Source organism: Leucopleurus acutus, assembly GCF_964270905.1.
Source record: "Leucopleurus acutus genome assembly, chromosome: 20".
NCBI lineage: Eukaryota > Metazoa > Chordata > Mammalia > Artiodactyla > Delphinidae > Leucopleurus > Leucopleurus acutus.
This window is the reverse complement of record NC_139162.1, coordinates 56579890-56604066: the sequence shown is the minus strand read 5'-3', so window position 1 is coordinate 56604066 and position 24177 is coordinate 56579890. Positions and strand designations below refer to the sequence as shown.

The 24177-nt window shown below is 43.1% G+C and overlaps 1 protein-coding gene across 1 annotated transcript in view; it reads right to left on the bottom strand.

Moving 5' to 3' along the window:
- The window catches only part of NLRP5 (NLR family pyrin domain containing 5), a 29739-nt gene extending 8912 nt beyond the window's left edge, over positions 1-20827 (bottom strand). The window contains exons 1-8 of the mRNA XM_082863004.1: positions 20524-20827; positions 17558-17635; positions 12531-14127; positions 11334-11501; positions 7680-7844; positions 5773-5943; positions 2937-3107; positions 118-288 (exon numbers count right to left, since the gene is read on the bottom strand). Of these exons, the coding sequence (XP_082719130.1) occupies positions 118-288; positions 2937-3107; positions 5773-5943; positions 7680-7844; positions 11334-11501; positions 12531-14127; positions 17558-17635; positions 20524-20812 (2810 nt within the window). The 5' untranslated portion in view covers positions 20813-20827. The remainder of the gene's footprint in view (positions 1-117; positions 289-2936; positions 3108-5772; positions 5944-7679; positions 7845-11333; positions 11502-12530; positions 14128-17557; positions 17636-20523) is intronic.
- Between the last annotated feature and the right edge of the window lie 3350 nt (positions 20828-24177).

The window sequence follows — 24177 nt, the reverse complement described above, 5'->3', positions numbered from 1 at the left end:
GGAAAGAATGAGCTTCAGTCGACCCTAGAACTCATTTGTGGTACCATCGCTCTTGACATTCTAGAACCTCAGGCCCCCCCATGGTAGAGTTGATCCCCAACAACCAGGGAAACTTACTCAAGGTCCTGGAGGAGACAAGACGGCTCCATCATGACCTCACACAGAAGGTTCATCCCGTCATCTTCCAAGGGGTTCATGCTCAGGCTCAGATGCGTCAGATGTCTGTTGCCCATGAGGGCAAACGCAAGAAAGCCACAGCCAGCCACATCCAGGTTGCACGCGTTTAATCTGCAGGGCACACACAGGGAAAGAGGACGGTCATACATGTTCCTCAGTGTGACCTCACGTGAGCAACTTCCCTCGGCCTCAGTTTTCTCCTCCTGTGGGTGTCAGGGATGGGATGACCCTGGAACACCTGGCACAGTGCACGTGCTGGATGCTACTCAAAATCCATCTTTTTACAATTTTCCTCCATACTCAATGCATTCGCTTCCTGTGGCTGCTGTAACAAACGGCCACAAACTTAGTGTTTTAAAAACACACCTATGTTATCTTACGGTTTTGGAGGTCAGGGTCTCACTGGTCTGGAAATCAAGGTGTCAGCAGGGCTGTGTTCCTTCTGGGGAGAATCTGTTCCCTTGCCTTTTCCAGCTGTTAGAAGCTGCCCCCATGCCTTAGATCTTGATCTCCAGCCAGCAACTGTATCACTCTGTTATCACCCCTCCACCTGTGAGTCTCCTACCTCCTTCTTTCCTCTGAAGGACATGTGTGATTACATGGGGACCACCCAGATAATCTAGGAGAATCTTCCCATCTCAAGATTATTTTTAAAAATTTTTTCTTTTGCTCTTTTATTCTATTCTATTTTATTTTTACTTTGGCTGCACCGCACGTCTTGAGGGATCTTAGTTCCCTGACCGGGGATCAAACCTCTGCCCCCTGCAGTGGAAGCACGGAGTCCTGACCACTGGACCGCCAGGGAAGTCCCTCAGGATTCTTAATCACACTGCAAAGTCCTTTTTACCATGTAAGGTAACATATTCATAGGTTCCGGGGATCAGGACACGGACGTCTTGGCGAGGGGGTGGTGCCCACTAGTCTCTCTACACTGCTATTTCCCCATACTTACTCACTGGGGAAACTTAGAACTCGTCATAAGGTAGACATATGAATCAAAGTTATATTCTTCAACAGAATTTCTGGCTACAGGTATACCATTAATGCACGAATATTTTCCCCTCACGTGACATTGTTGGTGGACTAATGGGTCAAAGAGGTGAAGCGGCAGAGCTGGTTGTCGGCACTGAGCAGGGCTGACAGTCTCACATTCTTACCGTCGAACCAAAGATTTCTGATAGAAGAGTCTGGCAACACGAGGGGGCAGTATTTAAAACAGTGACAGGGACACCTACACCTACTGTAAAATAGCTAGGGTACACAGCACCCCCAGATATGTGTGTGTGTCACACACACTCTGTGGCTAATAATCCTACATCACCAGTACCCTCGTCTAAAAATCTCATCTCTCTTTTTTTTTTTTTTGGCCACACGTCACGTGGGATCTTAGTTCCTTGACTGGGGATCAAACCAGTGCACCCTGCATTGCAAGTACAGAGTCTTAACCACTGGACCGCCAGGGAAGTACTGAAAAATCTCAGCTCTTATCCAACACTCCCCTGCCGGAATCTAACCTATGTAAACATAGAGACCACATCTGCCTCTCATCTCTGTCCCTAGCAACCAAGAGTGTTTGCCCAACGTAGGTGCTTAATAAATGGTCAAGCCTCATTATTCATGGACTCTGCATGCCTGAATCCGCCTCCTTGCGAACGCTGCTGTCCCCCAAAATTGATATTTTCAAATCAATAATGTGCAGAGCAGAGAAAAATTTGAGTTGTCGGTTGCACATGCTCCTAGCTGAGGTTGGAATTTTTCAGCTGTCCCACCATAAACGGGCATCCTTTTCACGGTCCAGTTAACGCCATGATTTTTTGCATTTTTGTGTTTTTTGTTGTTGTTGGTGGTGACTTCATTGTTTAAAATGGCCCCCAAGGGTAGTGCTAAGGTGCTGTCTAGTGTCCTAACGGTAAGAAGGCTGGGATGTGCTTTATGGAGAAAACATATGTATCACATAAGCTTCCTTCAGGGATGAGATCTAGTGCTGTGGGCTGTGAGTTCAATGTTAATGAATCAATAATATGCATTAAATAAAGTGTCTTTAAAAAGAAACACACAAAACAAGGTTATGTATTGATTGGTTGAAGAAAATGTGACACAAGTGAACTTATCTATGAAAGAGAGACAGACACACAGACATAGAGAACAGACTTGTGCTTGCCAAGGGGGAGGGAGGCTGGGGGAGGGATGGATGGGGAGCTTGGGATTAGCAGATGTAAGCTATTATCTATAGGATGGATAAACAACAAGGTCCTACTGTATAGCACAGGGAACTATATTCAATATCCTGTGATAAACCATAATGAAAAAGAATATATATATGTATAACTGAATCACTTTGCTATACGGCAGATATTAACACAACAATATAAATCAACTATACTTGAATAAAATAAATTTTAAAAGATGTGACCAGCGGCTCCCGGGAACCTAACCCTGTATCCCCGCCCCAGGAGCAATGGTTCAGTGTTCGCTAATTCAGCATTTGCTAATTCAGTATTCACGGCAACTTTACAGAACACAACTGCCACCAGTAATGAGAATCGGCTGTATTTGGATAAATGAGGACTTCCCACTGTAAGAAAACACAGAGGCAGAGGTGGAATTTTCCACGGAAGGATGAAATATAGACGCTCTCAGGAGGAGCAGGATGTGGCACTTATCAGGTCCCTTCGTCCTGACAATTTCCACGTTCCCCACTGCTTTCTGCTCTTTGTAATAAAGCTACGAATCCTCGCAGGGCAGCGAGTTGGACTCACATCAGCCTCTGTAGACCACAGTCGGGAAGTTTCACGGCTCGACACAGCAGATTCATGCCTTCACTCCCCAGGCTGTTTCCTGACAGGTACAGGTGTGTCAAGCTCTGGTTCTTGGTGAGAGCCGAGGCCAGATCCTGGCAGTCGGTGGCTGTGAGGCCGCAGTTCCCCAGTCTGCAAGGAGAGAGTCCCAGAAAGGCAATGATATCTATTCTTAGATTTCCATCTCTCCCTCCCTTGCAAGGAAGGGAGAGAAAGGTCACCCCCATAGCTGACACGCCCTGGCAGATATCTGGTGATGTCACATCATGTCTGTGTTTAACTTGCAAGCTCAACTCCAGTGATTCAGTCCCCAAATTGCACTCTGAAAGAATGAAACAATGCCATTTGCAGCAACAAGGATGGACCTAGAGATGGTCATACTGAGTGAAGTAAGACAGAGAGAGACAAATATCATATGATATTGCTTATATGTGGAATCTTAAAAGATACAAATGAATTTACAAAACAGAAATATGACTCACAGACATAGAAAACAAACGTATGGTTACCAAAGGGGAAAGGTGGCGGAGAGGGATAAATTAGGAGTTTGGGATTAACAGATATGGACTACTATATATAAAATAGATAACAAATAAGGACCTACTGTACAGCACAGGGAACTCTACTCAATGTCTTGTAATAATCTACAAGGGAAAAGAATCTGAAAAAGAATATATATATATATATATATGTATATATATACATATATATATACATGTACATTTATACACATATATGTGTGTATATACACATATATATACACATATATATTTATATATACACATATATATAAATATATGTGTGTGTATATATTTATACATATATATATACATACATATATATGTATGTATATATACATACATATATATATTTATACATATATATATATACATATACATGTACAAAGTCCACCCAAAACTAACACAACATTGTAAATCAACTATACTTCAAATCAAAACAAAACAGAACAAAGCAAAACAAAAATACGACTCTAAATATCATGGGTGATTAAATCTTCCATCAACCACCATGGGCAGTACCCGGGCAAAGCAAATCTCTCTATCTGGCTGTTTTACTGTGGTGTGAGGTTTTGCAGAGATGGGTGACTTCCCTATTTAGAAGGACTTACATTTAATACACCATGACCCATAGATATAAACTAGATAGTCCACCACTTCAGCAAAGCTTAAGAAGCAACGGTACTTGAAAATGAGAGTTTAATAGTACTTCTCTCATGGGATTGTGACAAAATTAGATGAATTGACACATCTGACGTGCTTAGAGCAGTGCAATGCCCATAGCAAGCACTTCCGCTGTATTATTGGTGGTGGTTCCTTTCGATGAAGGAAGAAATGCTTGCTGGGTTGGACTTGAAAGGGATCAGGACAGGCCACCTCAAAAATATGCTACTTTGACTTAAACAGTATTTTGAGCTGGAGGCAATTAAGAAAAACCAGACACAGGAGGAGCTCTCTGCCCTCCACCTATCTGCCTGAAAGCAGGGCACACATTTCCCCCACTTCCTGTACCAGGGAAAGAACAACCTTTATCACAGAGATAGAGGTGGCACTGAGGCAAGTCTTCCTAGAACCCTTATTTTCTATTAGTTTCCCCCATTTACTTCCTAGTCACCTTCCCATAATTTATCAGCCCATAGAAGCCCCAAACCCCTTTCCTTTGTCTAGTCACTTCTCCGCAATTCATTACCTTTTGTTAAAATGGTATATAAGCTCCTGAGTCTAACTGCTTCTTCGGGTTTTTCACTTTCTTTCCGTGAAGGCCCATGCGCGTTAAAAAAAATTAACATCAATAAAATTTGTACGCCTTTTCTCCTGCAAATCTGTCCATTGTCTGTTTAATTTGCAGGCCCCAGATACTGATCTTAAGAGTGTAGAATAACGTTTTTCTCCCCCACCCCTCCACAGGTTGATGGCTAGAAGGTATGTTGGCTTCCACTGTGATTTTTTTTTCCCCCTTCTGGGCTTGAAAGGGTAATCAGTGCCACTTGGTTTTCAACTTTTGCTCTGATTCAGAACCAAACTCCCACTGAAGGAGGAGGCTCCTGCCATGGCACGCTTTGGGAATGGTGGGGAGAAACAACCTTGTCCGAATTGTGGGATGTCAAGGAGGAAATTCCCAGGTAACAGAGCAGTTCCCTAGGTATCAAACGGGAGCTCAGAGTTTAGTTGTGCCTTTTATTCCCTGTGTGACCTGAGGCAAGAGACTTCCCTTCTTCTGGATTCTGTTTTCCTTATCAGCAAGTGGGAGGAAAAAATTCCCAGCTGGTAGGTTGCTTGTGAAGATGATGTTAACGGGAGAGAACACTTAGCACAGAGCTTGGTGCTTAAGGATGCCATAGATGGCAGCTGAACCACAATCCTACGTCTCTTTGGGAGTCTGGCATTGGAGGAAGTTTCAAGTATATAGTACAGTGTTGTTAACTGTAATCTGAATGCTGTATGTTAGATCCCCAGAACTTATTCCTCTTATAACTGGAAGTTTATACCCTTTGACACATAGCTCCCCATTTCCCCAACTCCCAGCCTCTGGCAACCTCCATTCTACTCTGTTTCTTCAAGTTCAGCTTCTGCTCTGGTCTTTTATATCCGTTTGGAGTCAGGAGCAAAGACACAGATGTTAGTTTTTGGGTCTTTCTCCAACCTCCACATTGGGCTCTCCCACGAGGTCCCATCTCCCATTCTAACCCTCGGCTTACTCAGCCAATTCCCCTCCCTTTTCCCCCATGACTTGGATGATCTCAAGAGAAGATAACTCTGGTGAACAGAGTTCAACTCACATAAGCTTCTGCAGGGTGCACTGTGTGACCTTCAAGGCATCACAGAGAGACTTTATGCTCTGGTCCGTCACCTTATTTCCTGCCAGGCTCAGGGATTTCAGGCTGATGGGCGTAACAAGCATTTGGGCGATCACCTGACAACAGGTGTGGGTTAATTCACAGTTATCCAACCTGCAGAGACAGGCAACGGGAGACACATCCTCACCTCTTCCCAGAAGCAAGCCATTTCCCCTCCTTCCCCACACGGCAGCCACTCTGTCCATTTGGTTGGTTCCTGGAGGCTGTTTGCTCTGGCCTGAGGGTCTGAGCATTTGCTGTTTCTGTTTGCAACACCCCTTTTCATCCCAGCCCCAGGTCTTTTTGTGGTTCAATTTTCCATTCACTCTCCAGAGTGTCATTTCTTCTGAGTAAGTGAGTCTCACTACCTTCCTTAACTATGCCTGCCCTTCCCTACCCAACCCCATCCTCTTGCTTCAGTATTATTTTATTCATAGCAATTATCAAAAGCTGACATCTCATATATTTATCTGACATATAACATTGTGTATCAGGTGTAACTTGATATATTTATACATTGCAATATGTATACATTGATTTGATACATTCATATATTGCAATATGATTGCCAATGTAGCAGTAGCTACAACCTTTATCACATCACGCGTTATCATTTCTTTTTTTTTGTTTTTGGTGGGCATAATTAAGATCTAGTCTCCTGGCAATTTTGATGTTTATAATACAATACTGGGGCATTTATAATCATTATACTGTGCATTAGATCTCCAGGACCTATTTATCTATTGGCAAGTTGGTACCCTTAAATAGTATATCCTCTAGGCCTGATGTGTCACGTAATCTGCCGTTTTGCAAGTAGCTTTACCATCTGAAACCTGGAGATAACCGCTACCAATCACAGTGGTGCTTGTGAGGATTAAAAGAGTAAACACCGCAGCCAGGCATTGCTCTAATCGTGCAAACCTGTTCGTGCTTTTACCTGGATGCAGAGTTGGACTACATTTCACAGCCTGCCTTGCAGTGAGTATGATCACAGAACTGAGTTCCTGCTAAGAGAAATATGAGGGGAAGTGATTTGAGCCACTTCTGGGTCAGGTCCATAAGACCTCCAGGTTTCCCCAAGCTCCCTCTGCTTCTATAAGCAGACTGCCTGTGCCCAGCAGGGTCTTGGAAGCTGCGTGTTAACAGTAGGACCTGGGCTTCCCTGGTGGAGCAGTGGTTAGGAATCCGCCTACCGATGCAGGGGACACAGGTTTGAGCCCTGGTCCACGAAGATCCCACATGCCGCAGAGCAACTAAGCCCGTGCACCACAACTACTGAGCCTGCGCTCTAGAGCCCGAGAGCCACAACTACTGAGCCCGTGTGCCACAACTACTGAAGCTCGCACGCCTAGAGCCCGTACTCCACAACAAGAGAAGCCACCTCAAGAAGCCTATGCACCGCAGCAAAGAGTAGCCCCCGCTCACCGCAACTAGAGAAAGCCTATGCGCAGCAAAGAGGACCCAACACAGCCAAAAATTAATTAATTAATTAATCAAAAAGAAATATAATGTTATGTAAGTTTCATATATACAAGTCAATGTACCACAATAAAAAAATGTTTTAACAGCCTAAATAAAATTGGTTTTTGCCAGAAAAAAAAAATTGAAAGTTACTCTTTTCTTGTGGTGAAATATACATAACACAAAATTTACCATCTTAACTTTTCAGTGTACAATTCAGTGGCATTAATTATATACACACTGTTGTGCAGCCATCGCCACCAACTTTATCCAGACTCCTGATTCTCTATAATATTTTAGCAGCTTTCTATGAATGATTATTTCAAAATAAAAAGTAAAAACAATAAAGCCCTGAAATCCGCCAAGCAAAAACCATACCCAGGACTTACCTCAGAGACTCCAGCAAACAGTTTGGGTGCTTTACTGCTTCACATGCCATCATAACATCTCTATCCTTCAGGTGAGTGCTTTCCAAGTCCAGGTATTTAATATTTCTGTTGATAAGCGTTAGCCAGAGGTGACGGAGACCAGGGGTAATCTGGGCACCTGTAAATCTACAGAAGAGGAAAGAAAACACTAGTTAGACATTTGGGTGACATTTGGTTGTATCCTAATGTTTCCTTCTTGCTCTTTCTTCCATTTCAACTCTGATCTCTCATTATTTGCATTTACGATTGCCCCTCAAATAACATGGATTTAAACTGCACAAGTCCACTTATACATGGATTTTTTTCAATAAAAATATGTATGTAGAACATTGTGTGCAAAACTTGTATTGAAGTGGATAGCCTATCATTACACAGGAATAAGGTGAGTGATATTCAGTACAAAATTAATGTGTTTGTTTTCTCACTGTTTTAAAACTTTGCTTTCAAAGAATTGCATTACTGTACAGTCTGCCTTTCTCTCTCATAATTGTAGACACTGTATCAGCTGATCATCACAGGTGTTTTTTTTAAAAAATGTAACAATGTTTCCAATACTGTATTATGAGTATGACTGTAATATGGATGCCATAAAAACTTTATAATGGGGCTTCCCTGGTGGCGCAGTGGTTGAGAGTCCGCCTGCCGATGCAGGGGACACGGGTTCGTGCCCCGGTCCGGGAAGATCCCACATGCTGCAGAGCGGCTGGGCCCGTGAGCCATGGCCGCTGAGCCTGCGTGTCCGGAGCCTGTGCTCCGCAACGGGAGAGGCCACAACAGTGAGAGGCCTGCATACCGCAAAAAAAAAAAAAAAAATTTATAATGATTCATTCATTAGTGTACAGGCTAGGCTACCATAAAGCAATCTTATTGCTGCTTCCTCATTATCTATGCATGAATCATTACACCTGTAAATAAATATGAACTTCTTTCACATTATATTTTCATTTTTGATGTCCACTGTAACACGTATGTATCTACACATATGTATGTTATACATATAACATCTAAAGTATTTTGTATCATATAATATTGATGGAGATACTGACAAATGATTCCCCTTATAAATAGACAACGTCAATTTATGGTATCAATACAGTACTGTAAAAATGTACTTTCTCTTCCTTATGATTTTCTTAATAACATCTTTTCTCTAGCTTACTTTATTGTAAGACTAAGTATATAATACATATATAAATATGTATTAATTGACTATGTTATTGGTAAGGCCTCTGGTCAACAGTAGACTATTAGTGGTTAAGTTTTTGGGGAGTCAAAAGTTATGTTTGGATTTTTGACTGCATGGGGCCAGGGCTTGGCATTGTTCAAGGGTCAAAACAATTCCTGCATTGTTCAAAGGTCAAAAGTATTTTATTTTAAAGCAGCAAACACTTGAGTACCTATGATGCATCAGGCACTGGGGAGGGTGTATTAAACAAATGCTAATATTCTGTGTCTTATGGAGCTTAACCTATCAGGGAAGACATTCAACAGAGGCAAAAGAGTTATGCATAAGAAAGCTAAAAATAGAGCTACTATAGGATCCAGCAATCCCACTCCTGGGCATATATCCAGAGAAAGCCATAATTCAAAAAGATACATGTACCCCGATGTTCACTGCAGCACTACTTACAATAGCCAGGACATGGAAGCAACCTAAGTGTCCATCAACAGATGAATGGATAAAGAAGACATGGTACATATATATAATGGAATACTACTCAGCCATATGAAGAACAAACTAATGCCATTTTCAGCAATATAGATGGACCTAGAGATTATCATCCTAAGTGAAGTAAGTCAGACAGAGAAAGACAAATATATGATATCACTATGTGGAATCTAAAAAAAAATGGTACAAATGAACCTATCTACAAAACAGAAATAGAATCACAGATGTAGAAAACAAACTTATGATGACCAAGGGGGAAAGGGTGGGGGAGGGCTAAATTGGGATATTGGGACTGACATATACGCACTACTATATATAAAATAGATAACTAATAAGGACCTACTGTATAGCACAGGGAACTCTACTCAATACTCTGTAATGACCTATATGGGAGTAGAATCTGAAAAAGAGTGGATGTATGTATACGTATAGCTAATTCACTTTGCTATGCAGCAGAAACTAACACAACATTGTAAATCAACTATATTCCAAAAAAATTATAAAAAAAGAATGAAATATGTTATAGTTCATTAAGAACAGAGCTACAGATAGCTAGCCAAGTTCAAGTGGAAGAAAAAAGTCAAATGTCAGACTGTGCAATGTGATATCATTTGGATTAAAAACTTCATATGCCACTAAATATTTATAATTGCATGGAAAATTTATGAGAATATGTGAAAGTAATTAGGCAAACAGGAAGCTGGAGAGGCATCAAGGGACTTACTGAAAATCCTTTGGACTTCCTGAATCTCTTCACGATTATCACGTATTAGGGTTGAATGACAAATAGTGATGACATGGATTTTTTTTTTTTTAGAGTTACTGTTTTTTTCTTTTAACATCTTTATTGGAGTACAGTTGCTCTACAATGGTGTTAGTTTCTGCTGTATAACAAAGTGAATCATCCATACATATACATATATCCCCATATCTCCTCCCTCTTGCATCTCCCTCCCACCCTCCCTATGCCACCCCTCTAGGTGGTCACAAAGCATCGAGCTGACCTCCCTGTCCTATGCGGCTGCTTCCCACTAGCTATCTATTTTACACTTGGTAGTGTATATATGGATGACATGGCTTAAAGCAAGTGACAGGGTGTAACAAGAGCTTAACATAGGGGCGGCTAGTGGGGAGGGATTCCCAAGGGAAAAACAGTTAAGATAACAGCTGACAGAGCAATCAAGTTTGGTGTAGGACTTAAGGTGAACAAGGCATTATTCCTTATTCTGGGATCACCAAGTTCCTTGGCTCTGCCCAGTTTAAGGAAACTAATTAGGGAAGAGATAGAAGTGGCCACAGGAGAGGAAAATGTTTGCAGCCAAGAACTTGACTTGGTCTAGTCTTGAGTGTCACATGTGCTTCACTTGGTCCTGGAGGGAAAAGTAGAAATAGAACCTTTGTTGAAGTAGAACAAGCCCTTCGTTTCCTGTTCTAGGTATCTGGTAAGTACACTGGCATCTCCAACAGACCCAGGAACTTATTGGGTTGGCCCAAAAAGTTCATTTGGGTTTTTCCGTAAGATATTATGGAAAAACCCAAATGAACTTTTTGGGCCAACCCAATATATTGGATATTTAAATATTTGTTACCTTATTAGCCTAAAAGCATTAAGGACTGATTTAAAGGCTCTCACAGATCATGCACTTTGATCTTGCTATTGCCTCATGCTCTACCATTTATTGAAATGAGCCTCCCTCACTTTTCCCTCACTAACAAACTCCTATTCATCCTTCAAGACCCCGAGTAAATGAACCCACCTTAGTAATCCCTTCACAAGGTCTTTAGTCATTCCCCATCCTGTGCTTTTGGGAACTTGGTTCCTATACCTTCCATGGCACTTATTCCCTCCAAATACATTTTATAGATTGGTCTTCCTCAGTAGGTGGGAGAGGAGAGCCATGACACAGCCAGGCAAAGGGGCATGTACAAGGGCTGGGAAGCCTTACATCAGATTCTGTATTTTACAGGTTGGCTGCCTCAGCTTGATGCAGAGGGTCTTCATGGCCTCTTCACTCAAGATGCTGCCACTCAGGTCGAGCTGTCGTAGGTTTGGGTGGGTGCTGAGCACAGAGCAGAGGTGTTCCCAATGCTCATCATGGGTCTTGATCTGCAGGCTATGTTGGAGAAGGAAATAAGCATTTGCTTCCACAGGATGGATTTTGACATGAACAACTGCCCCAGAAATGCCCGGGGAGAGAAACCCGTGTATTAGGGCGGGACAGGGATGGTTTTAGAGACTCTGAGGCTAGTGTAGCAGATCTCGCCTCATGGTCTGGAGAAGTGCTCTCATAACCACCTGCCTCCTGAATATTTCGACACCCACGGGGCACACCTCCAGCTCTTGAGTAAGATTTGTGCTTAAATTCTAGCTCCCCCTTGAATGTCAGAGGGTGCAGCCACTACTGAAAACAGTATGGAGTTTCCCCCCCAGATTAAAAATAGAACTACCACATGATCCAGCAATCCCACTTCTGGGGGTATATCAGAGAATTGAAATCAGGATCCCAAAGAGATATTTGTACTCTATTATTCACAATAGCCAAGACATGGAAACAACCTAAGTGTCCGTCAGTGGATACGTGGATAAAGAAAATGTGGTATACACACAAAATGGAATATCATTCAGCCTTAAAATAGAAGGAAGTCCTGCCATTTGCAACAACTGGGATGAAGCTAGAGGGTATTATGCTAAGGGAAAAAAGCAGTAACAGAGAGACACGCATGATCTCACTTACATGGAGATTCTAAAAGAGTCGAATTCATAGAAGCAGAATGTAGAGTGGTGGTTGCCTGGGGCTGGGGGTGGGGGAAACGGGGAGATGTTGGCCAAAGGGTACAAAGTTTCAGTTATGCAGGATAAATACATGCTGGAGAGCTAATGTACAACGATGTGCCTAGGGATAGTAGGTAGTCTTAAGTGTTTTCACCACACACACACACACTCTCTCTCACACACACACACAAAGAAAATGATAACTATAAGAGGTAATGGGTATGTTAATTCGCTTGACGGTGATGATTATTTCAGGTATATCAAAACACCAAGGCATACATCTTAAATATATGCAATTTTCATTTGTCAATGATAGCCCCCCTCCCAAAGATGGAAATAAAAAAACGAATTGCAGAGATAAGGTACTCACCCTTGGGGAATGCTGGGCCATGACTCAGCAAATTCATGCTTTGGGACCTCTCTGACATCCAACCGAATTTTCCGTAAATACTGGCAATGCCGGAAACAGAAAGAAGACACTATTAAGTCCATTGGCCGGTTCAGCGGAAGCCACACTTCTTGGAAGCTGTTCAATGCCGAGCGAACAAACTCGTCATCCTGTGTCTCAAAAAGACAGTAGAAGGCGTCAAGGAAGTCTAGCGGGGCAGTGGTGTTGGTGTGTTGACCCAACAAAGAGATCCAGTGCAGAAGCCTCTGCTTTGCCACCAGGGGTACAGGAGATCCCAGGAGGGTTCCCAGCGCCCCCATCACCTCTTTGCTCATCAGGCCAAACAAGAACCTCTTCATCTGGACCAAGTGGACGTTGAAGTCGATTTGCTTGAGTTCCATCAAACTCTTTACATTCTCAGTGAACAGAGGGTAGGGGTCCCCCTCTCCTTCCAATCCTTCCAGGACATAGTACAAGGCAGCAAAGAACTCCTGGAGGCTGAGGTGTAAGAACATGTAACACTCTTCACAGCGGCTGCCTTGGAGAAGGATGCTTGTGTGAAACAGAGCGGAGAGCTCAGGTTCCTTCAGTCCGTGAATGCCCAGGTCATCGCTGTAAAACACGAACTTCGTATTCCACACGCCTTCCACAGCCATCTGGCACAAGCCCTTCAAGGTGACTCTTTCTTCCTGACGCAGACAGCTCCTGACTGCATCTTTTGGAGCGAGCTGATGGAACACGAATGAGGCATACAAGCCCGTGAGAGTCTGGCAAGTGATGGAAAGGCTCTTTCCTGGGGCCTCTTGCAGGTTGAGAGCCTCACAGACCAGGGAGCACACGACGGACACCTGGCACTTGTCAAACACCTCATGGTTGCCCACTACTGAACGCAAGGTTTGCATCTTTTGATGTTCATGCTTCATATGCTCAAGAAGCAACTGCATCCTTTTTTCCACTGAGAGTCCCCCAACCAACAGGTAATGGGGAGACAGGAGCACGGACTGGAGCTTTTCTATGCCCGAGTCTCGGACGGTGATGATCAGGGAAGACTCGGGAAGCAAGACTTTCTTCAGAAGACTGTGCATCAAGATGGACATGGGTTGCTTCTCCGCCCAGTCTCCAGAGAGATTTGAGTCATCGTCTTTGAAGGCGAGGTCCAGGTCCTCAAATCCGTCAACCACAAACAAGAGCCTTTCTGGTTGGGACAGGATCTCCTCCACCTGGACCTGGGTGTCTGGCCACTGCCTGGAGATTAACTCTGCAAAGCTGCACTCCCTCGTCCACTGTACCTCTCTGGCGTGGAGGAAAAAGACATAGGAGAACATGCCCTGGTAGAGCTCACCTTGTGCCCAGAACAGCAGGATCCTTCTGGCCAGAGCTGATTTCCCGATCCCCGCCTTTCCGTGTAGAACCACAGTGAGAGGCCGGAAGCCCCCCTGGTCTGGATTAAAAGCCCCCAACAACACGTGCACATCTGGACAGTCAGAGGCAAATTTTTCAAAGCTGTGGTGTGCATCCAGCTTCGTGGAGAATTTCCTCATCACGTGACTCTTATAGTCTTGTTGGTCATCTCTGTGGCCTGAGTCGGACAGGAGAGAAGAGGAACGAGATAGAGAGTTTGAAGAAAGTCTGGGTTTCAGTAAAAAAAAACTAGCAGAAAAGCAAAACAAAAACCGCAGACCTAGTTGATCCTAAGTCACACAGCCTACAGCTGTGGGTCTTTTGTTTCTTCCTAGCAACGTACATATAACAAGCTCTGTCCCTCGTATGAAGATCACTTCCTCAAAGTTTACTGATCCTCTGCAAAATCGCTCTGTGTCCCTTTAACCTGATTTCTCTTTCCAGGACTTCATACCTGACAGGTTGCATTTTTGTTTGCTTATTGTCTGTCTCCGGCAATGGATTCTGTGCAGGGACTTTGCTACTTGCTACTGTTTCTTCAGTATTGTAACAGTGCCTGGTGCCCTGTGGACACACAACTACGTATTCACTGAATAATCTACATTGAACATGCCTATGTGGTCTCTGAAAGACAGAGAAGCTTGGGGGAGCTGAGGATGCGTGCCTGGCCCTGCGTTCCAGACCTCGGGGTGGGCGTGCACATTCAGTTCCAGCCCAGGAGTCCCGGGCTACTGTGGAGAAACAGCTCCATGTGACAGGGGATACTGCTCTTTACGGGGAGGTAAGCACAGCCTTTGAAGTTAGACCGGTACTGCCTGGAACTCGAAGCTCTATAGTGTCTGTGATTTGGAACAAGTTGCCTCATTTTCTGGACCTCCATTTCCTCACCCATAAGATGAGATGGACATCCTCTTCAAGGGCTGTGACAAATATTTAAGGAACAGAAAGTGCATTCGATATTTATCGGCACGGGGCTTGGCAAAGATGAGCAATGGCCACTATTAGCATTACAAAGTGTAATTCTTTCAATCTTACCCTCTTTATTTTATTCCCAACACTTGTCATAAATGGCAATTCTTTTATGTGTTTAATCATCTAGCTCCCAGCTTCCAAGGTGAGCTCCATGAGAAAAATTCCTTGTCATTTTACCTCCATCCCTGTAGCCTCTTTAACCGTCTCTGACATCCAATAGGTATGCACTAACATAAAAAATTAGACGATCATACTACGTGAAGTAAGTGGGACAGAGAAAGACAAGTATCATAGATATCACTTATAGGTGGAATCGAAGAATGGATACAAATGAACTTCCTTACAAAACAGGAGACTCACAGACCTAGAAAAGAAACTTATGGTTACCAAAATGGGAAATGGCGGGGGGAGGGGGAGAGGGAGAAAAGTATACACACGACTATATATAAAATAGGTAACTGATAAGGACCTACTGTATAGCACAGGGAACACAATATTCTGTGTTGGGAAAAGAATATGAAAAAGAAGAGATATATATGTGTTACTGAATCACTTTGCTCTACATCTGAAATGAACACAACACTGTACATCAACCATACACCAATATAAAATAAAAATTTAAAAAATTAAAAATTCCTATCCGGTCCCTTACATTTGCTGGTACTACCATTATCTTTAAAAAAAAAAAAGAGAGTAAGACTCTCTCTATACAAGTGCATGAGACAGTGACTAGCCCTACATAAAATCTCTACACAAAAGTTCCAAATCTTAAACTTCATTGTTCTGCATCAGGAAGGTCATGAACAGATCTGTGTTCAACCCACAAGCAGCAGACCCTCTGAGATCTGAACAAGGTCCATTTGCTGAGGTCACACTGATGTATTATCTTCCGTCAAAAGGACAGCCTGTGCTCCTGGGTTGTAGGTTTTTGTAGAGGCAGAGGAACCCCAGAAAGAGAGGCTGCAGTTGAATTCAACCCTTCTTTGCCTCTTCCTCAGCCGCTTTTTCTTTTTCTTCTTTTTTTTTTAAAATTGAAGCACAGTTAATTTACAATGTTGTGTTATTTTCAACTATATAGCAATGTGGTTCAGTTTATATATATTTATATAAATATTTGTATATATATTTATGAGTATATATAAACACATATTCTTTTTCAGATTATTTTCCATTATGGTTTATTATAAGATATTGAATATAGTTCCCTGTGCTATACAGTAGGTACCTGTTTTATATATGTTTTAAATATACCTATTTTATATACAGTGTTGTGTATCTATACAATGGAATATTACTCAGCCATAAAAAATGAAATAATGCCATTTGCAGCAACATGAATGGACCTAGAGTTTATCATATTAAGTGAGGTAAGTCAAAGACAAATATCATATGATATCACTTATATGTGGAATCTAAAAAATGATACAAATGAACTTATTTACAAAACGAATAGACTCACAGACATAGACAACAAACTTAGGGTTACCAAAGGGGATACTAGGGGCCGGGGGGAGACACCTTTTCTTCTTCCATGGATTTAATGATCATGTCTGTACTTAAGAGTTCCAAATATTGCTCTCTAGTGCTGATTTCTTCCCTAAAAATCCAGGATCATATGTCTAACTCACTACCTTAAAGGGACCTCAAATTCAATGCACCAAAAACTCATTTCAGCTTTTACCTCTAACCAAAAGCTTACTCCTTCTGGTAAGTTTCCCGTAAATGATAATTAGAAAGAAGCTTCTCTTTCTGAACTTACCTTGGAACAGATATTTGGCTCATTCCCTTATACAGAAATCTAATTAGAAATTAGAAATTAATTAGAAATTAGAATTCTAATTTAGCCCCACATCATCACTCTATGGTAGTTTTTCATCAATAAAATGGGGATATTAATACCTCCCTTATGAGACGGGTGTAGGATCCCACAACATAATCACAAAATGTGAGAACAGCGCCCAGCCCACGGCAAGTATTCTAGAAACGTCGTCATTGTTGGTATTTGTTACTACCCATTCCAACTGAAAATGGACAATACTGGCCGCTATTAGGTTTTCAAATATTTGTCCAAGGAATGATTAAAGTAACCCACACCTGCCAACATACGTTATGTTGTACAGATGGAATAAAAGCCCAGCTTGAAGTGATTTCAGAGTTTGAAATGTACTTCATGGACTTTCGGGACTTCCCTGGTGGTCCAGTGGCTGAGACTCCGCGCTCCCAAATGCAGGGGGCCCAGGTTCAATCCGTGGTCGGGGAACTAAGATCCCACATGCCATGCCACAACTAAGAGTTCACAGGCTGCAACTAAGATCCTAAATGTGGCAACGAAGATCCCGTGTGCCACAACTAAGACCCTGTGCAGCCACATCAGTCAATCCATCAATCAATATTTTTGAAAAAAATCATTGACTTTCCACATCACCATCCACCAGGTTGTCCAAACAGAAAGGTGGGAGCAATTCCTGAACCTGTTTTTCTGAAACCCTCAACACCAAATTCTACTAGATATATCTACCCCATATCTTACTGAGATATTACTATCTTAGATCGCAATAAGTATTTTTCTGTGATAATTTCCTTATACATAAATGTTAATAGCACATCCATTTTCCACCCCCCTCTCCCCCACTAACTTGGTACTTCTTCCATGCTTGGACCTTGGTCCGTCTTTGTTGGTGTAGAATGTTCTGGTATTTCAGCCAGTAAATATTCTGCAATAGAGAGTAGATGAGATAATGTCTCAATAAAGTCATGGCAATTCCCCAAATCAGGGATGAGCAATCCTCTGCCCAAATTACTGAGGGCAACAAAGACTAGTCTCAGGATCTCACAGTTTTTTCCATGACTAGTCTGAAATGAGAAAAATGGAGACAGACCCTCAAATACCACCAGCACGGTGAAGCAGCAGAGATTTATAGTAAAGACTGTCTGATTTTGAGCACGTAAATGTACATTTCAGTCCCATTTTTGCTGTGTGATCCTGGGTAGGTCATATAATAAGACAGTATATTATGGTTATTAAGAGTTAATTGTCAAGGGCTTCCCTGGTGGCTCAGTGGTTAAGAATCCGCCTGCCAATGCAGGGACACGGGTTCGAGCCCTGGTCCAGGAAAATCCCACATGCCGCGGAGCAACTAAGCCCATGTGCCACAACTACTGAGCCTGCGCTCTAGAGCCCGCGAGCCACAACTACTGAGCCCACGTGCCACAACTACTGAAGCCCACGTGCCTAGAGCCCGTGCTCTGCAACAAGAGAAGCCACTGTGATGAGAAGCCCGCACACCACAACGAAGAGTGGCCCCCACTCGCTGAAACTAGAGAAAGCGCGCGTGCAGCAATGAAAACCCAAGGCAGCCAAAATAAATTAATTAATTAATAAATTTTAAAAAAGAGTTAATCGTCAAGAGTCATCTTAAACACCTCTCTCGAACGTCAGAATAGTTAGTTAACTACTCAGATGCCTGTGAGTTCTCCAAATAGAGGTACCTTCAACTCATAAGCTCTAACATTGACCAATCCTCCCTCCCCCTCCCCCTCCCCCATCTACTTGCTGCAAAAATCTCTTCCAGTATTTCCTGGGATGAGGCAATGGAACCCCATCCACCCCGTCACTCATGCCAGAAACTTGGGTACCATGCTTGATCCCATATTCTCCATCTGCATTTAGTCCTCAAAAACTGTTGTGTCTGCTTCCAAAATATCTTCCAATTCCATTTCTACTTTTTCTTTAACTGCCATCATCACCCTAGTCCAAGCCGCCTTTATTTCTCCCATGGGATGCTAGAATGGACCCCTAACTGGTCTCCCCACATCCACTCATGACTCTTTCCAGACCACTCATGACTCTTTCCAGACCACTCATGACTTCAGCAACAATGGTGAAATGCCAGTTTGATTATTTCTACCCCTACCCCTTTAAAACTATTTAATTGCTTGTGCTTTGCTATTAAAATTATTTGCAAGATGCTGTCTGACTTCTAGACCATCTTTTTTTTTTTCTGCGGTACGCAGGCCTCTCACCGTTGTGGCCTCTCCCGTTGCAGAGCACAGGCTCCGGACGTGCAGGCTCAACGGCCATGGCTCACAGGCCCAGCCGCTCCGCGGCATGTGGGATCCTCCCAGACCAGGGCACGAACCCGTGTCCCCTGCATGGGCAGGCGGACCCTCAACCACTGCGCCGCCAGGGAAGCCCCTAGACCATCTTTTTATCTTCATCTCCTGCCATATTCTCTCCAATGCTTCATGGTCTATCCAACTTCTTTCTTTGTTAAAGACTTCATAATGTTGCTCTCTTTTGCTCAGAATGTTCTCCTCTACCCAATTAGCTCGGCTAATTCCTTTTCTTCATTTTTGTCTCAGCCTAAACCTTACTTCTTCTAGGAAGTGATTCTAGTCTTCACATATTTTTCTACACCATCCATTTAAAAAATTGCCCATTTATCCCTCTTCCCTATTGCATTGCAAGCTATAAATCTCTGGCACACGATACACGAGAGTATGCAAAATGAATGTTAAAGATACGCAAAATGAATGTTAAGTAATTTTTGTCACATATTAGGTCATGAACCTGGTCAACTTGTGTAACTTGGTAGAATCTCTATTTTAGCTTCTGTCATGGGGAACCTATTTTTTGGGTGAGTTTGAAAATCAATAGCAGAGCACATGACAACTTCAACGTGGTATTTAGACTGGGGTACTGACTGGTAAACACCAACAATTATTTTAATTTTATAACCCTTATTTCCTGTGAATAATACTAATATGTTTTCCACCCAGGGCTTTTTTGAGGCTCCGAAGGAATAGCTTCTGTTCAAGTCCTTTGCAGCTACAGCTGATGAGCTACATATAGGCATGTAATACCTGTAAGTCTTTAGGGCCAATCTGATTGCTTACACTTGGGGCTCTTCGTTAAGTTTTTGTCCACAGTTGAGGAGACAATTCCTCCTGATGAAGGAGAGCTATTGTTTTTTTCTACTACCTTTCTCCTAAATACCTTAAGATAACTACACAATTTGATCTAAGTACGTTGCTATAATATGGGCACCAACATTCTGAGGAAGGTCAGTCCTTAGAGAAGTTCCTTGAACCTTAGTCCCTCAGTCTGGGGCAAGAAATAAGGGAGATGCCCATTGTACAGCCATTAGTGTTCTCAAAAAATGAGTGAAGCTTTGTTAAGCACTCTCTATACATTATCTTATGGAACCTCTGCAACAGCACAGATAAGCATCACAGTTACTGTTCCCAGTTGTGGAATCCAAGGGTCAGAGTAGGAGAAAATTTGCCAGAAGTCATACCTGTGGTGGCACCAGAGCTACGCACTTCTGACTACAAATCCCATCTACTAACTGTGACCAAATTCTGTCCAGATAGAGGGTTTATCTACCCTGTCTTCTCCTTCATTGTTTCACAGGCTGGAGATGACTCTAGCTTCCAGCCAGGGAGGTGGACCAATGAGTGAGTTAGCTCTCCTAGTTCAGACTCATGCTGTAGAGGTGGACTCCCTGAGAGAACAATGATACCTTTCCCATTCCAATGGGAAACTTGAGGTCACCTCCCTTTTCTCCTACCCCTAGATCTGCCCCAAATCTGTCTTACTCACTTTTCATCTCATCCCTGGCCATCTCTGAGAGGGCCGACAGGCTCATCTTTTCAAAGATGTCAATGGATATCTTCCAGGCAAAAGATTCTTTATAATGCTCATGCAAGAGGGAGGTGAGCTGTTCCGAATCGGCATCATCCACTTCAACCAGTGGAAAAGAGCAGGCTGCCGGTTCCGAAGCACTTTCCTTTAGTAATGCCTTAAATATCTGAAACTCTTCTTTGTGTAGCTGCTTGAAACACCATTGCAGTCCATAGCTGGAAAAGGAGGATAATTTGGCTTCTCCCATCTTAACGCAAGGCTGAGAGCTCAGGTTTTGTTGGAGAAGTAGATTCTTTGGTAAACGAAGCAAATGGGACCTGTTGGAAAAGTGACACGATTCAAAAGAGAACCTTGCATCCAATTCTCAAGTTTGTACAACCAGCCTCAATGGACTCACCAGATGGAATGACATTCTCTATTCCTTTTGTGAAAGATACTGAGAGAAGCCCCATTAACAGGTAACAACTCTTCATAGACTTAGAATTACTTGACGCCGTATCTATCTTGTTACCAGAATATAAGCTCTGGGAATATTTTACTGCCTGTATCCCTAGTTCCTGAAATAGCATCTGGCACAGAGTAAGACTGAAAACACTTGCCAGTGAATGATCTTGGCTCACAGGCCAGACTCAGGGAATTGGCACATAGGTTCCCACCACTTACTGAAAATCAGTCACACAGTTTTTAGATCAGTTGATTCCAGTTGTGCCTGTTAATATAACATTCAGTTATACACATACAGTAAAGATTTTTGGTATAAAAGTATACTGATAGGGCTTCCCTGGTGGCACAGTGGTTAAGAATCCACCTGGCAATGCAGGGGACACGGGTTCAAGCCCTGGTCCGGGAAGATCCCACATGCTGCAGAGCAACCGAGTCCATGTGCCACAACCACTGAGCCTGCGCTCTAGAGCCAGAGAGCCACAACTACTGAGCCCACGTGCTGCAACTACTGAAGCCTGCATGCCTAGAGCCCCTGCTCCACAACAAGAGAAGCCACCGCAATGAGAAGCCCGCAACAAAGAGTAGCCCCTGTTCATCGCAACTAGAGAAAGCCCACGTGCAGCAACAAAGACCCAACACAGCCAAAAATAAATAAATAAATTTAAAGGTAGATGAAGGAAGGTACTACTTAAAAAAAAAGTATACTAATAAGTATCTTAAAATATCTGATCTGGAACTTGTATCTAGAAAATATAAAACTGCTCTCAAGTCCAAGCTCGCTCTGCTCGCCAAAGGACAGGCCAATAAATTGGAGACGAGGTGTTCGGAAAGCTGGCAGACTGAGAAGGTGGCAGACTAAAGTCTCCAAATAACCATCTTATCAGGGTTTGGATGCCAGCTTCTTTTATAGAACAGAGAGGGGGAGGAGATGAGGAAGTAAAGTAAAAAAGGCCGTAAGATTTGCAAATATCTCCTGGAATGGCCAGCCTCTGGGAGGGGATGTGTTAATTTCTTCTTTCTTGCAGCCATTCACAGGTCGAACAGGGTCCGGATGTTTCCCTGAACAAAGGCACTTTGGTTTAACCTTCAGGCAGAGGGCAGGTTTCCCCAAGGCAGGCCATTATGTATAGACAGTATCCTTTTAGTGAACAAAGGCAACAGGAAGCAAAGGTTAAAGTAAAAGAAGCAGATCCAACACGTAGTCAGTTTTGGCTCTTCCCTGTAAAAAAAACCTCCTAATAAAAGGACAAATAGGGCTTCCCTGGTGGCGCAGTGGTTAGGAGTCCGCCTGCCCATGCAGGGGACACGGGTTCGTGCCCTGGTCTGGGAGGATCCCACATGCCGCGGAGCGGCTGGGCCCGTGAGCCGTGGCCACTGAGCTTGCGCGTCCGGAGCCTGTGCTCCGCAACGGGAGAGGCCGCAACAGTGAGAGGCCCGTGTACCGCAAAAAAACAAACAAAAATTAAATGAGTACTTATCTAAATCCCTTCTTAGGAGATTTGCAGCATCTCAGGTAAACTTTGTGTAAACAGTATCAATATATAATGATTACTGTATTGTTACTATAATAATAATATTATTATTGTCCTCACTTTGCAGAGTTGAAATCAGAGGTTCTGTAAAGTTCTGTAAAGTGGAAGAGCTTGCTCTCTTTTAGAAAAGAGCATTGTCCTGTGCATCTGATTCTAGCACTCCACCTCTTCCAATACATCCCAGACTGGGAACTGATACATCAAACACAAAAGACAGGTGAGTTGATGGGAGGAGAGCCCAGGTGGAAGGATTAACGTGGGATAGGCTGACGGACACCTTCTGCTGTAAAATCGAGGCAGGATTGGTGAGAAGGCAAAGACATTATTCCAATAGAAGCAGGACTGTAGGTTGTAGGGATGTAGGTTAAGACTGGTGGTCAGGGACTTCCCTGGTGGCGCAGTGATTAAGAATCTGCCTGCCAATGCAGGGGACATGGGTTCGAGCCCTGTCTGGGAAGATCCCACATGCTGCAGAGCAACTAAGTCTGTGCACCACAACTGCTGAAGCCTGTGCGCCCCGTGCTCTGCAACAAGAGAAGCCACTGCAGTGAGAAACCCACACACCTCAACGAAGAGTAGCCCCTGCTCACCACAACTAGAGAAAGCCCGTGCACGCACAGCAACAAAGACCCAACACAGCCAAAAAAAAAGGAAAAAAAGACTGGTGGTCAAAGCTATTTACTGGGAACAAATGACTCACCAAAACTGTGTTTGTCTCTATCCTTTATCTATACTCTTTCCTGAAACACCTTTCTGCACAGGTATCTTAAAAAAAAATTTTTTATTGAACTATAGTTGATTCGCAATGTTGTGTTAATTTCTGCTGTACAGCAAAGTGACTCAGCTATACACATATATACTTTTTTTATATCGTTTCCCATTATGGTTTGTCCCAGGGTGTAGACTATAGTTCCCTGAGCTATACAGTAGGACCTTGTTGTTTATCCATTCTATATGTAATAGTTTGCACCTGCTAACCCCAAACTCCCAACCCACCCCTTCCCCTTCCCCCTCGGCAAGGGGAAGTCTGTGAGTTTGCAAGTCTGTGAGTTTGCTTCTGTTTTGTGGTAGATAGGTTCATTTGCTGCACAGGTGTCTTGAATGATTCCATAGAAGCAGTTAAGATTACAGGGCTTGACATAAGTTAGACCCCGTTTCACATATTGAGTCACCTCTTAGCGCCCCAGGCAAACACATTTAACTCACCTGTAACTCAGTTTCCTCCCTTGACATGACCCTCAGGACCATATAGCACTTTGATGGCTGTAAGCCATAGTGAACATATTATTAGCAGAATTAACAAAGGAGTCTTGTAAGATGTGGACCAGACATCAGCTTGTCTCGACCCTTTGAGTCAGAGCACCCCAATTCTGTCCTGCACTTTAGACCTAGAGATTAGGAAGCATTGAGAGCTGTACCGAAACACCCCAAACAGATATGTTTTGTGGGTAGATCTTTTCAGCAAAGCGGGGAAATGGGACACTTCCTTCTGTCTAAGGGTATCTTTGGTCTCTGGGCTCTGACTAGTCTAAATGGAGAGAGAGGGAGCACAGAGCAGGGCGCAACGAACAATTCCAACCAGGACTGTAGAAAAATGGGGAGAGAAAGGTACCAGGAACAAGACAGGAGAAACTAC